General features: G+C 38.1%; 1 protein-coding gene across 1 annotated transcript in view; it reads left to right on the top strand.

Annotated features, from left to right (window-relative positions):
• ICE1 (interactor of little elongator complex ELL subunit 1) overlaps window positions 1–13,592 on the top strand; it is a 68,701-nt gene that overhangs the window by 40,126 nt on the left and 14,983 nt on the right. Inside the window, exons 13-16 of the mRNA XM_008574714.1 lie at window positions 334–5,115; window positions 6,290–6,458; window positions 9,383–9,543; window positions 13,140–13,330. Coding sequence (XP_008572936.1) covers window positions 334–5,115; window positions 6,290–6,458; window positions 9,383–9,543; window positions 13,140–13,330 — 5,303 coding nt within the window. The remainder of the gene's footprint in view (window positions 1–333; window positions 5,116–6,289; window positions 6,459–9,382; window positions 9,544–13,139; window positions 13,331–13,592) is intronic.

Raw genomic sequence — 13,592 nt, 5'->3', positions numbered from 1 at the left:
GAGAACAGACATAAAATAACCCTGGGCCCTGTATGGAGTGGGGCATGGGGCTTTGGAGAGTGCCTGTTATGGGAGAAGCAGTGTGATTGGGGGAGGGGCCTCTGGGTGGCAGGGCTGGGCTTTTGTAAGGAGCAGGTAGAGCCATGTTGTACAAGAGATTGAGTGAGACTCCCTACCCGCTAGCAGATTCCAGAACCTAGACTACCCTTTCTCAGGTGTGATTTCTGGAATTCTTAAAGGAGCGTGTACTTTTTTAAAAAAATACATTTAGTCAATAGTCATTTTTAGTCTGCCGAGTTAGTGTTTAACTAGTGTAATTCGTATTTTTTTAAGGGAACCTACTTTGGAGAATATGCAGATTCAAGTGATAATGACTCGGCCCAGCTTGGAAATTCCTCTGAATCTATTTCAGAAGATGATACAACTGAATCACAGAATCATTTTGGTTCATACAGAAAAAATAAAGGAAGTGGTACATGGGAGGAAAGGCCCAAATCACATGAAGGTATCCAAGCTCTAAATCCATTGGCAGTAAATAAAGTGACAACTGTTGGATGTGAGACTTTAACAGCAACACTGAGAGAACCTTCAACCACATCATGCTCTTTAGCTTGTGAAAGCCCCTGGACAGTGTCATCTGACTTCATGAGCAATAGAAAAAGAGACATTTCAGATGAGGCAAAAAGCCAGATAGAGGTCAGGGAAATGGGTAGCTCAGTGCAGACTGAGGAGACATTTCATAAACCCAGCAGAACCCTGTGCACTGACAAGTCGCCCGGCAGCCTGGCACAAAAGAGGGAAGCTGCTACTGGGAAGTCGGAGTCTGGTCATTTGTCCCTTGGTGAGAGGCCATTGAATGAATTCATTGAATCTGAAGGAAAAACCGTGTTGTCCAAAATGATGGGATCACCCAAATCCGAGTTTACTAAGTGGACACTAACTAATGAAGTCCCTTCTGAATCAGACTGTGTAGCAGTTTCTGACCACTTTCAGAGAATACGTAGAGAAATGGGGAAGGAAAGAGAACATACACAGGGGTTCATTTCAGGAGAATCCCCTGAAGCAGAAGATGAAAGCGCAGGTGGTGCAGTGGCTGCAGCGGGGCTTGACGTTGAAGCCAGATTTTCTTCCTCTTCTACCTCAGTTGCATTGTCTGTTTGCAGTGATCCCCAGTCTTCTGGGTTAGGGTATGTTAATGATATGAATACCCCTACTGAACTGCATCATTTGGAACAAAAATTACAAAGTAAAACTTTAAACACATTACATCTGCAGTCTGAGCCACCAGAGTGTTCTAAAGGAGGAAATGACCTGGAGAGTAGCTTGCGTACTTTGAGCCCTGAATTGAGAGAATCTGATTTTAATGATCAGAAGAGCAGTGAGGTAGCATGTACAAAAGGCATAACCAAAATATACTCACTCCCCCAGTCAGTGTTTATGAGAGCCACGAAAGAGGGACAGTGTGACAGTCGGGATCCAGGAATGGAGCTCCCTCTGAATAAGTCAGATTTCACAACATTGGTAGATTCTCAGCCTGGCTCCATCAAGAGTGGTTTTGGTTTTGTTAAAAGCTCTTCGTGGCACCAAAGCAATGTATTACGGGGAGGTTGTGAAGAAAGTCTGAGAGCTAAATCAGAGCAGGGACAAAAGACTAACTACCCATTACAAAAGGCAGCACTGTCCTTACTAAATAAAGGGTCGACATCCAAGCTCGCACTCCCTAGAGGTGATAAGAGCTCTGTAGAATTGAAGGCTGCTGCATCCTTACTGTCTAATCAAGTATCAGTTATCACAAAGCAGGCAAGACCCGAAAAGGCACAAACTGCTAAATTGGAACACTTGAGACCATGTGGGAATGTGCCTACCTTAGCAATGGAAAATAATGATAACAAAACCAGTCATATGTCATACACAGCAAAATGTGGTGGAGAAAGAGATAATACAACTCCGAACATCACAGAGGTGGCTGCTGTGAAAAGCACTTCACCAGAAGTTTCTACTTCTCAGAGAAAATTAGATTTTAATTCTGCAACTGGTTCTTTACCAGTAGAAAATTCTGATTGTTCCACTAATAGTAAATTACCTTTCTCTTCTGAAAACATCCTTGTCCAAAACCAAGACATTGTAAGGGAAGCTGCAGTGCCAGGAGAGGCACAGGAGCAAAGGCAGTTTCTTTCTGCCGTGGACCCGGACTCCAGTGGGACAGGTGGCAGTGAGCTGCTTCCAGCCACAGAAGTGACAGTGTCAGCAGGTTTTGCTATTGAAGAAATACCCTGTGGGGACACTGGAAGTTCTGGTAGTGAGGCCCTGGCTGTTGTAAGTGATTCTCCTAGAACACAAAATGCTAATGAATTTTTTAAGTTGGAATCTAAAACTCCTAGTGTTTCTTTTCCTGAATGTTTTGTCACCACAGGCACTGCTTTTTCATCAGTGTTTTGCAGAAAAGATGAGGAGACACGGGATATCTCCCAGAGTAGCCCTCTTGATACTTTACACTGTTACATAGGCCTTCGGGAGGGAAGGGACGAGGACACCGAGATAGAGGAGAGCGAGGCATTTAGCTGTAGTGAGGGTGAACATGACGCGGAAGCTGAGGTGGGGAACACACAGCCGGGTGCCAGTGACGACTCCCAGAAAAGTTTAGCAGGTGCAGGTGCTGGTGCAGCTGAGACAAGACCTTCCTTAGAGGTAGGTTACTTGACCTCTGCTCTGCAGGATTTTAACATAAGTACTTTTTCTGAGATAGACAGACTTTCTACATCAGAGGTTGTTATGTTTCTTGAAAGTTGTCAGTTAAGGGATTATAGTTCAGGGGACTCTGTTTCAGAATGTTCTAGCAAAGGGACCCTAATTAAAGAAATGAACAAAGAATTAAAGCAAAGTGAAATATCAGGAGAAAAATACAGAAAGCAATCCTGTGAAGAAGAAATACTTGGAACCTCCGAAGAGTGGATTGAATTAGAAGATGATTATTCTTTAAAAAATACCAGTCAGCTTACTCCTTGTTCTTTGGAAACACTGACTGAGGTTCTCACCAAGATTGGGCAAGAACTTCAGACAAATTATGAGGACTGTAATGATAAAGACACAGGCAATTTATTGCTCTTAAATCTACATAACAACATTACAACTGAAAATTTAAAAGAACAAGTTCCATCTCAGGAAACAACTAGCTCCTCTTCACATACTTCAGAACTGCTCCCACTAATAGCCGACTTGGATGCTAGAAGCAACTCTCCTGTCAGTAACAGACCTGATAATGAAAATGTTCAGAGCAGGCCCGAGGATGATTCCAGTGCCACCAGGCAAACAGATGGTGGGGAAGAGCCTGTGGAGCCCTCAGCCCTGCACTCTGCCTCAGCAGGAGAACCGATGACAGAGCAGAGCTCCAGCTGTGAGGAAACAGCATTTCAGTGTCAAATATCGACAGTGACTTCAGAAATTATAAACGTACTTATAAATAAGGATCAGAATTTAGTCATTGAAAAGGGGGACAACTGGACAATCATCAGTGGTGTAGCTGTTGTGCCAGAGGTGGACCAGGTTGTGCTGGGTGACACTCCTGGAGGCATCGCTCCTTCTCAGGATCAAGGAGGACTGGAGGCTGGTTTCATTTCACTGACTTCTGTGGAGAAGTCTCCAGAGACTGATCACACTGGCCCTCCATTTCAGGAGCCTCCTGGTGGCAGTAATCTGTCATGCACCCAGGAGGATGTTTCAAGCAGTGGTCAGAGTACCAACTTTGATAAAACTCGTTTGCGGAATAGACCTGTTAAGCCTAGTATATGGATTAGTTCTCAAATATATGATCAGACATTTGAATCTCAGATTGTTGCATCTGATCACACATATTATAACTCAAAATTAGATCCATTTGGCAAAAATAAGAATCGATCAAAGATTTCAAACAAAGATCAATCAAACAAACCAATAAAGACTTTAGCATCAAGCAGGGTTGAAACTCACCAGAGTGAGGTTTCTCAGTCATTTTCAGGGGAAAGAGGTAATACAAAAACTCAAAGAAATCAGACTCAGACCATTCTAGCTAATGCTGATACATCTACTCCTACAGACTGTTCTCCTGACACTCTGAATAAAATCAGGCAAGAGGTTGGGCCTCCTTTGCCTCCCCTGCTTGCACCTCTGATAGCTACACCTCCAAGGACTTCACAGCCACTTTCTCCTCTGATATCAAGTTCTAGTCCTTCCTCACCCACCTCTCTCGCTGGCCAGATTTCTCCCTCATGTGAAATTCCTGTGCCTCCTCTGATGTCTCCATGGCCCGAAGACCCCAGATGTGCCTCTCCTCCAGGTCCTTCTCCATCTCCATCTGCTGCATCAGCCGGTGAGAGGATAGTGTCATCACCTCTGCAGTTCTGTGCAGCCACACCAAAGCATGCACTTCCCGTGCCTGGCCGACTCCCACCCCGTGCCTCTGGCCATGCTGCAGTGGGAGGGCCTCAGGAGAATTCCGTTAAAATCCTTGACACCATGTACCCAGAGTTATCTGCCAGGGCCCGGACCCTCAACATCCTCAAAGGGAATATTCAGCTCACTCGAGGTCCATCCACTGATCGTAAGAATTTACCAGGGCCTGTCAGTGCCGTAATAGGATTCAAAGCAATCACTTCAACATCAACTGCTTTTGTCAAAACAGGAGGCAGTTCTAGTGGTGACAGTAACCAAGAGAAGTCAAGAGATTTGGAGACTCAGCAGGATTCAGGTGGGAAAAGAACATTGTCAGCGTCTACACTGAGGAGTGCTAAAAGACTGCGCCTGGACATTGGGTCCCCAGAACCAGAAACCAGGGGAACTACTGCAGAAGGAATGCATAGGAACCTCCAAAGGAACCTTCCTCAAGCTGAAGTCATAACAGATGAGGAAGAAAGTTCTGTTCTCACCGCAGATACTGTTGCACAGTTACCCCTAAACCCACAAGAAACTGTGGAGTCACATGATAAAGCCATAACTAATGCACTGAAGAAAATTGCAGAGTCTTCTTTTGATCTGTTACCTGTCATTCGTAGTCATGTATATGTGGGAAATATCTCCAAAAAGCCTGTGATGAGAGATCAAGAGAAAGAAGTTGTTTATGAATTTAGCACAACAAAAAAGGTACGTGGCTGTGTTTCTTTAAGTGCACTAGAGTTGTGTGTCCTCGGGGCTGCTCAGCATTGGCAAAATATGTAGATGACCCTGAGCTTCGGTTTTATCTCAGAGACTGAGAATTATCCATATAAACCTTATGACAGGCATTTTATTACTATCTAGTATTTTATAAGTTTGAAATATACTGGAGGTTTGATCATTTGTATTCATCAAATAACTTAAAATTCTAAAGAATAAAAGGTGTTAGAACTAAAATTGTGTATTTCCAATTGATCCTGACATGTATAAAGGCTTAAAATTATTTTCTTTAAAGTGTCAAATAATCACAATTAGATCCTTCCTTTTCCTTGAATAGCAGTTATACATATTTAAGTGTTTTGAGAGTCTTTCAGAAAGACTCCCAATCACAAATATCACAAACAGGAGCAAGTGCTTAGTTTCAAGGCAGCGAGGGGAAAGGGGGTTGTGCGGATTTACAGACATAATTTATTAGACTTTGTAGTTTTATGTTTTCTAGACAGCCATTAATACCTTGTGTGGATGATTTCCAGTGCTCCATGGATCATGCTTTAGTAGTTATCTGCATGTGCTTGGAGTCATTATGGGATAAATATTTTATTTACTTTTTAGATTGCTTACTTTTAGAAGCATAAAGAGCACTACAGATAACTTCGAAAGGATTTTTTTTAAATGAATGTATCAAATTATTATTTAATGCTCTTCTTCCCAAGTAAGAAAATGGTACCCAATAATTTAGAATATAAACAGTATATAATGTAAACGAGTTTAGAATATAAGAATGGGAGTATAATTAGACTGAATTTAATACACACACACACACAGATTATTTTAACAAAAACCAAATTATGTTTCAGTTGAGTGGTAGTAGTGACAGTAGGCAACCAGCTATGTTCAGAGTTGCCAGCTGGCATCTGCACCATTAGTAACCACAGAAAACAGGCAGGTATGGGAACTTTTTAACACCCTCTCCCGTCCCCCCAGTTATCATGACTTACCATGCCAGGCAAATCCTTACCAGTTATTACTGTGATCTGCCTTCTGATACAGTGCAAGTTTTATTTTTCCATTAGATACTTGATTTTATAATTTTTAGCTATTTTTAGGTAGGCTAAAAATAAATACAAATGTGCATTGTGTTTTTATTTTTTTTCCAATCCAGCATTTAGCGGAGTGCTTGCTTCACTCTATTCTCTCAGAACTAAAAATTCAGAAGATGTCTGTGGACCACAATTATATTCATGCCCTCTGTAGAGTATATGTGGGTATTTGTCGGCAACTTGGAGACTTAGAAAGAGCTCGCTTGTTTTGCTACAGTCTACTTAAGGAAGGTATGTTGAGATTGCAGCGTTTTTGCACTGAAACTATACTGTTGCTTTTTTACCTTGTTATGCTCAGATCTATGTTTTCAGTTAAGTGATTGCTGTGTATCTTTTTAAATAATGTTACGTTCAGGGCATTTTAGTAGAGTGCGTGAGTAGCTTTAGCTGTACCTAGCTGTACCTGGTTTTCAGCAGGAAAATTAAACTTACTTAGAACAGCACATACATTTCCACTTGTATATAAATAGAGTATCTCTCATTAATGCATGTTTGTTTTATTCCCTCTGCAGCTGCTTTAGAATCAGATATAATTGTCATAAAATATAGGAATGCTTTTAAAGTAAGTGACAAGCCAAACTGCTGTGCCACTAGCTGGAAAGGGCAGCAGCTCTAAGGTGGATGCCTAAGTTCATGAAAAGAGACAGTGACAGGAGGGTCGGCCTGGGATTATCTTTTCTCTTCTATTTCTTCAGTTTCTGCTAATGGATCAGATTAGGAGTCATTCTTCATTGTTTGATTGATGAATACAAAATTCATCAGTATTTTTAAATTGTAAGATATACAAATACACCTTAATATTATATCAGAAAGTCTTATCTCAGTTGCAAAGATTTGTAATCTTGTATTACTATGTTTATGAGGTTATTAATCAGGGTAATTGAGAATATCCTCCACTTTTAGGGTCATAAATGAAGCTACTGTCTCAGTTGCCCATTTCATTTTCTTATTTACACTTTCAGTCACTCCTTTATTCAATAAATCATTATGGGGTGCATGGTAAGTGTTAGCAGTTCTAGGGTGACCAAAACCAGATCCCTGTACAACTGTCCAGGGGACTGATAGCTCTTGTTACTGTCACACCTCGACTGTACAGTGGTGGTGGCAGACAGGAGAGGATTGGGGGCCCAGATGAGACCACGCTGGGCATCCTGCTCTCTCTCAGCCACAGCACAAGCTCCTTCTCACCTCAAGCTCTTTGCTTACAGGTCTCTTTCCTGTTTCTCTCAACTTTGCTATGGCTCATTCTGTTACTGCACATATCTCCTTACTCTGTCTCCCTTATTCTCCTTTGTTAATCTTCATGGCACTTACAGCTCCTTAAATTATCGAAGTCTGTGTGTTTGTTGTCTTTCCTCCACTAGATTGTATACTGTGTAAGGACAGGAATTTGTTTGTCTGGTTCCTTCTCTTTCCCCACCTCAGAAAAATGAATTGTTGGTAATCCTTAACTGTCTGTTGAATGAATGAACTGTACTTTGGAAGGTGGGTTTGCAGTAGTCCGAGGGGTCAAAAAACCTTTCTTTGTCAAAGTGACTTGAACTCGAGATATGAAGATGCACAAAACATGCTTGGGGGAAGAGGGAGAGGAGAATCCCAGGCAGAGGGAGCAACACGTGCAGAAGTCCTGAGGCAGGAAGAAGCACCACCTGGCAAACACAGGATTTAGAGATTAACAGATCAAAATAGTGCAGCGAGTTTACATTTTGAGCTACCTACTCTTTAGACACACACAAATGATAAAGTAGAACAGAGAAAACTGAATGATGTGACTTCACACCAAGCAGTATAAAATTCTTCACATTATCTGGTATACCACATGGAAAACTCTTTCACAGTTTCTTATAAAATCAAAACATTCATTTATCACATTTACCAGAAATTCCACTCCTAGGTAATTATCCAACAGAAATAGAGACATATTCTTACATAGACTAGTACACAGATATTTATAACATTTTGATTCATAATAGCTCATAATAGAAATAAATATCCTTTAGCAGATGAATGGAAAACAAATTGTGAATGGAGGTTGTATTCTCATTGCAGAAGTAACCATGTAAGGTAACTATTCCACAGTGTATACATACTTCAGAAGATCATGCTGCACACAGTGAATACACACAGTTTTATCTGTTAATGAAAAAAAAGTGTGACAGATCCAACAATTGAATACTACTCAGCCATACAAAGGAACAGACATCTGGTGCATGCAGTGACGTGAATGAATCTCAAAATATGCTGAGTAGGGGAGCCAGTCAGAACAGAGTACATACTACATGAGTCCATTCATAAATATCTGAGAAAAGGCAAACATTCATAGTGACCGTAGGCCAGTGAGGGTTCTGTGAATCTGGCTGTGTGAGAGTCACTGCAAAGGGTCAGAGTGAGAGAACTTTCAGGGACAATGGATATTGATCGTGGTGGTGATGGTGGTTACATGGATTCATTCATTTGTCAGATTTATCGAACTGTATACTTGGAGTATATTTCATTGTGTGTAAACTGTACTTCAATTAAGTTCATTAAAAAAAAAGAGATAAGCCAGAGTGCAGGAGAAAGTATTTATGACAAAAGGATCGTCATCCATGATTTATGAAACATAACTCTTCAAATCAAAAGCTTTATGTGCTCTACAAGTAAGACGTCCTGTGTAAATGCATAAATGCACATGTATCAAATAGGAAAATTCTGGGCCTAAGGAAGTTTAGAGAAAGGATTTTTGCCTTTTCTTTATGTTTAGGAGATAATCTTTTTTTCATACAGTACTGTATATTTCTGTATCTTGTTTATATCTTAACTAAAGGGGCTGGCTGATTAAATCAATTGGTTAGAATGCAGTGTTATGATACCAGGTCAAGAGTTTGGACCCTGCTCAGTTTGTTAGAATGCAGTCATATGATACCAAGGTCAAGGGTTGGCCTGTACTAGCCAGCTGCCAAAAATAAATAAATAAGTTAAATTTAACTAAAGAAAGCTTGCCAAAGGGAAAAAGAGATGTTGAAATAACTGAGACTAGAGGCTGCCCAGGTATAATCTCTTCAGCTGCAACATGCCTTGCAAGGCACCAGTGAAATTAATAAAATTTATCCCTAGTTTGTAATTTATTCACTTGATCAGACATAAGGTTTATTGCATGATTTTCTTTCTCATAGATTTTCCAGAGTCTGAGAAATTGACTTTGTTTATTGCAAACATGTGGCATGATATATTTCTCTCTCAGTCCGTGATTAATAAAGCAATGCAGTTAGTTGCCAGGCAGCGCGCTAAAGGAGAGGTTCTAAACTGTTTGAGAGCTTTTCTCAACTGGGAAAAGGTGAGCTTTATTTTCATTTCATATGGTATTTTACCTGTGGATCTTACATGAATGTTCTTGTTTGGTTTTGTGTTAGTTCATAGGCATTGTACAGGTATTGTTTTAATGCTTGCCTACCAAAGCCCATCTCCTGCCTGTTCAGAATTAAGCGGGATATGATGATTTGATGATAAAAGACATTACTTATGAAGAACATGTAATTTAAATAAATACTTGCTAAATTTATATCAAACAAAAATATAAAGTCAAAACTATAAGAAAGGTGAGAAATACTTGGGTAAAAAATAACATTATAGTACAATTCTTCTATTGATGTCACAGGATTAAATGGATCTGTAGGCAAAGATAAGTAAGGACAGAATTCAGTAATATAAGAAGTAAACTTCAGTAAAGAAAATGTATTCTTTCATACATTCATGACACACTTATAAAAATCAGTAATGAATTTGGCTATATGAAAACCTTAGTTTTTTAAAAATAAAGATTCTATACTCCAAATTCTCTGGTTATAATTTAATAACAGACAAATAATTCATCTCCCCAAAATATTTACTTGGAAATTGAAATACTCAGTCCTGGACAATCTGAGAACAAATAAAATATGAAAAGCAAAATCAGAGTCTTTTAAAAGTCAATGAAAAAGAAAACCCTACATGCCAAATATTTTTGAATTTTTGGGAAACGTATGCTTATTAAGATACTTTAAATGTCTTCATTGTTAAGCGAACAGTGAAGTTGGCTGATACTCATCTTAAAAATATGAGAATCTAGGGAAAAAAATAACAGTTTAAAAGGCAATAGTAATGAAGTAGAGAACAAAACACATAGAAAATAAAAACACTGCCCTTAAGAAAATGCTAGCAAGATAGATAATTCATCGTTTAGATTAATGGAAAAAGAGTAAAATGAAAATATTGAATATTTGGACTGAGAAGATATAACTATAGATACAGGATAAAGAATGAGACGCATACTACCTGCAACCAACCCTATAGCAGCAGATATGGAAACCTGGGGTGATTTCTTAGCAAAACAAAAATTATTAAAATTGGCTTTAGAAGGGCCGACCCCGTGGCGCACTCGGGAGGGTGCAGTGCTGGGAAGCGCAGCAGCACTCCTGCCGCGGGTTCGGATCCTATATAGGGATGACTGGTGCACTCACTGGCTTAGCGTGGTGTGGCCGGTCACAAAAAAGACAAAAAAAAAAAAAAATTGGCTGTAGAAGTAGAACATGTGAATAGACCAGTTGTTATCATTAAAAAGTTTGAAAAGATGTTTAAAAACTTACTGTACAAGAAAGGCACTCAGGCTACACCTAAGTTTTATCTAATCTTTAAAGTACCAAGTAATTCTAAACTATCTCAGTCTTAAGAAAAGATTGAAAACCTTTTCATTTTTGAACCATGTTCATTTTTAATAATAAAATAACCCAATTAAAAATCGCACAAGACAGAAAAAAATATATAAGCCAATTTTCAATGAGGCACAGAGATGTAAAAAGTATAAGTAAAACAGTAGATTTTAGTAATGTATCCAAAGAATAACAAAACAGTGTCTATCCTAATAAAACAAGGAGAATTCAGAATCAGGAAATCAATACAGTTAATAAAGAAGATTACCTCATGAGCTTATTTCTAGAATAGAAAGTAGAAGGAAACTTATTAAATATAATATTGCTAGTTTAATAAGAAATCAGCAGTGTATTTTATTTCAATGCAAATTACTAAATTTCAGTTTTTAAAATCAGGAATTAGGGATTCTTACTATGGCTACGGAGGGGTGGGAAGTGTTGTCCTGAGTTTGTCTCTTCAGAGTGGTGACTCCTCCACGTTTGTCCTTTAAGGAGTTCATAAAATCCTTAAGCGTCTTCTATATGTAAAAGTGACTTATTTCTTTAAGTTACAATTCAGTTTTTAAGTTGTAAATTTATAAATCTTATTTTAGAAGACTTTAAATTCATAAATCTTGTCTCATTTATAAGTCAAATAATTGTTACAAAAGTAACATTGTCTTTGCTTTTGCCATTGATTAATGTTGTGATAACCATATATTTAAACAGATTGACATCTCCTAAATAACCAATCTTATTTATAAATTTCAATAATTTAATTATCTTAAACTTTTAAAGTAAACTTAAAATATATTCTTCAAAAACACTTTGAACTAGACCTTCAATTCTAAAAAGCAAAATCTTTCTAAGCATTTAAGCAACACTTGAATGTAAAAAATCAAGATGAGGATGTAGAATATGAGTTGTATTAAATATTCAAACACTTAACAAAATTATGTTCTCTTAAAATTTCTAATTAATATCAAATGCTTCATACTATAACCACAACTTAAACATAGCAGAATTTCAGTGCTGTTACACAGCATGAATAACACACATGCACATTACCACATGTAAACAATCAACTGTAAAGTGTGTTGTTAAATATAATTCAAAAGAGTTAATAGGTGGAAATTTTTTGCTTCATGTATTCATTTATTTCTGCATCTTCTCAGGTTACATAGTCACTGACTTCCCTAAGGGGAGAATATTTACTATTTTGGCTGAGTTTCTGTTTTCAGGTAGATTATTTTGAACCATGATTTGGTCACACGTTATCTGATACAAAGCTTAGGACTCAGGTCATAACCTTTTGGGGTATTTATGCCCAAGCCACAGGTTAACATGTTGAGCACTTCAAATACTGAAGCAAATTTCCAAACCGAAGTCTTTTCTTTTACTGAGTATGTAAGCCTGTATCACATATATATAATTTTTATACTGGAACTTGCATGCAGTGCTGGTGGAAATGCTAAATGGTACAACCGCTTTGGAAAATAGTTCGGCCACTTCTTAAAAACCTCTTCTTAGCAAAGGGTCCAACAATTCACTCCTAGGCATTTACCCAAGAGAAGTAAAATTTATGTCCACACAAAGACTTGTACATGAATGTTTGTATCAACATTGCTAATAATAGCCAAAAGCTGGCAATAACCCGGATGTCTATCAACAGGTGATAAACAAGCAGTGGTATATCTGTATAATGGCTTACTACTCAGCAATAAAAAGGAATGTTCAAACTACTGACACATGCAGCAATATGGATGAATGTCAAAAACCATTATACACAGGTGTGAAGAAAGCCAGACATGAGTCCAGTACTATCTGATTCAGTTTTATGAATTTTTGGAAAAGGCAGACTGATTTCCAGTGTCAGAAAGATAACAGAATTTAAAGAACTTTTTAAAGGTTTATTTATTTTTTATTATAACTAACTTTATAACTTAACCTGTGATTTGAGTTGATGAAAATATGCACTCCTTTCAAGATTGCAGCTAAACTCTTCTCTACCTGATTAGATTCTACATCCTGCTTGTAGATTTTTTTTTTTTAACCCAGGCAGTCAACTATAATTCTATACTCATTTTATGCTAAGTATTATGACAAGATAAACAGTTTCTTATTCAAAATACAAATGTTTCAAAAAGTTATTTTTTAGGATTAAATGATTATTCATCTGATGCTTATTATAGTCTTTGAGATTATTAACATCAAATGTGTTATATCTGAGACTCCAAATTGTATTTTGTTTTTCTTTATTTGCTAGAATGCTCCTGTAGATGTTGGCTTCATGGTTTCTAAGCTGCTTTTGACCATACAGTTATGTCCAAAAACAGAATTTCAGTCCAATGAAAAATTTGGTGAAGACCTAAGTGATAACACATGGGAATACATATTTGCCATTGATCTTCTCTGCTGTCATCAGAAATGGATTTGGACACATGATAACATCATAAGGTTAGCTGTTTTGCTAACTAAAAATAAAGATGGGTTATTTGAATTGTAAGGTAATCTGTTGAATGCTGAGTTGTTTGAATCATTTTTGTTGTATAGCCCCTGAAACCTTTACAAATAACAATGTTTCTATTTGGGTAAGAGTTGATACTGTATCACTATCACAATCCCTTGCTCTGTTTTTCCGTAGTATCTCTCACTATTTTTCATTCTGTTCTGTGAGAAGTGACTCTCAGGAAGGCCGGCTTCTTTTGCTTCACTGGCA

This window comes from Galeopterus variegatus, unplaced genomic scaffold (genome assembly GCF_000696425.1).
Source record: "Galeopterus variegatus unplaced genomic scaffold, G_variegatus-3.0.2 Scaffold1091, whole genome shotgun sequence".
Classification (NCBI taxonomy): Eukaryota; Metazoa; Chordata; class Mammalia; order Dermoptera; family Cynocephalidae; genus Galeopterus; species Galeopterus variegatus.
This window is presented reverse-complemented; position numbering and strand designations above follow the sequence as displayed.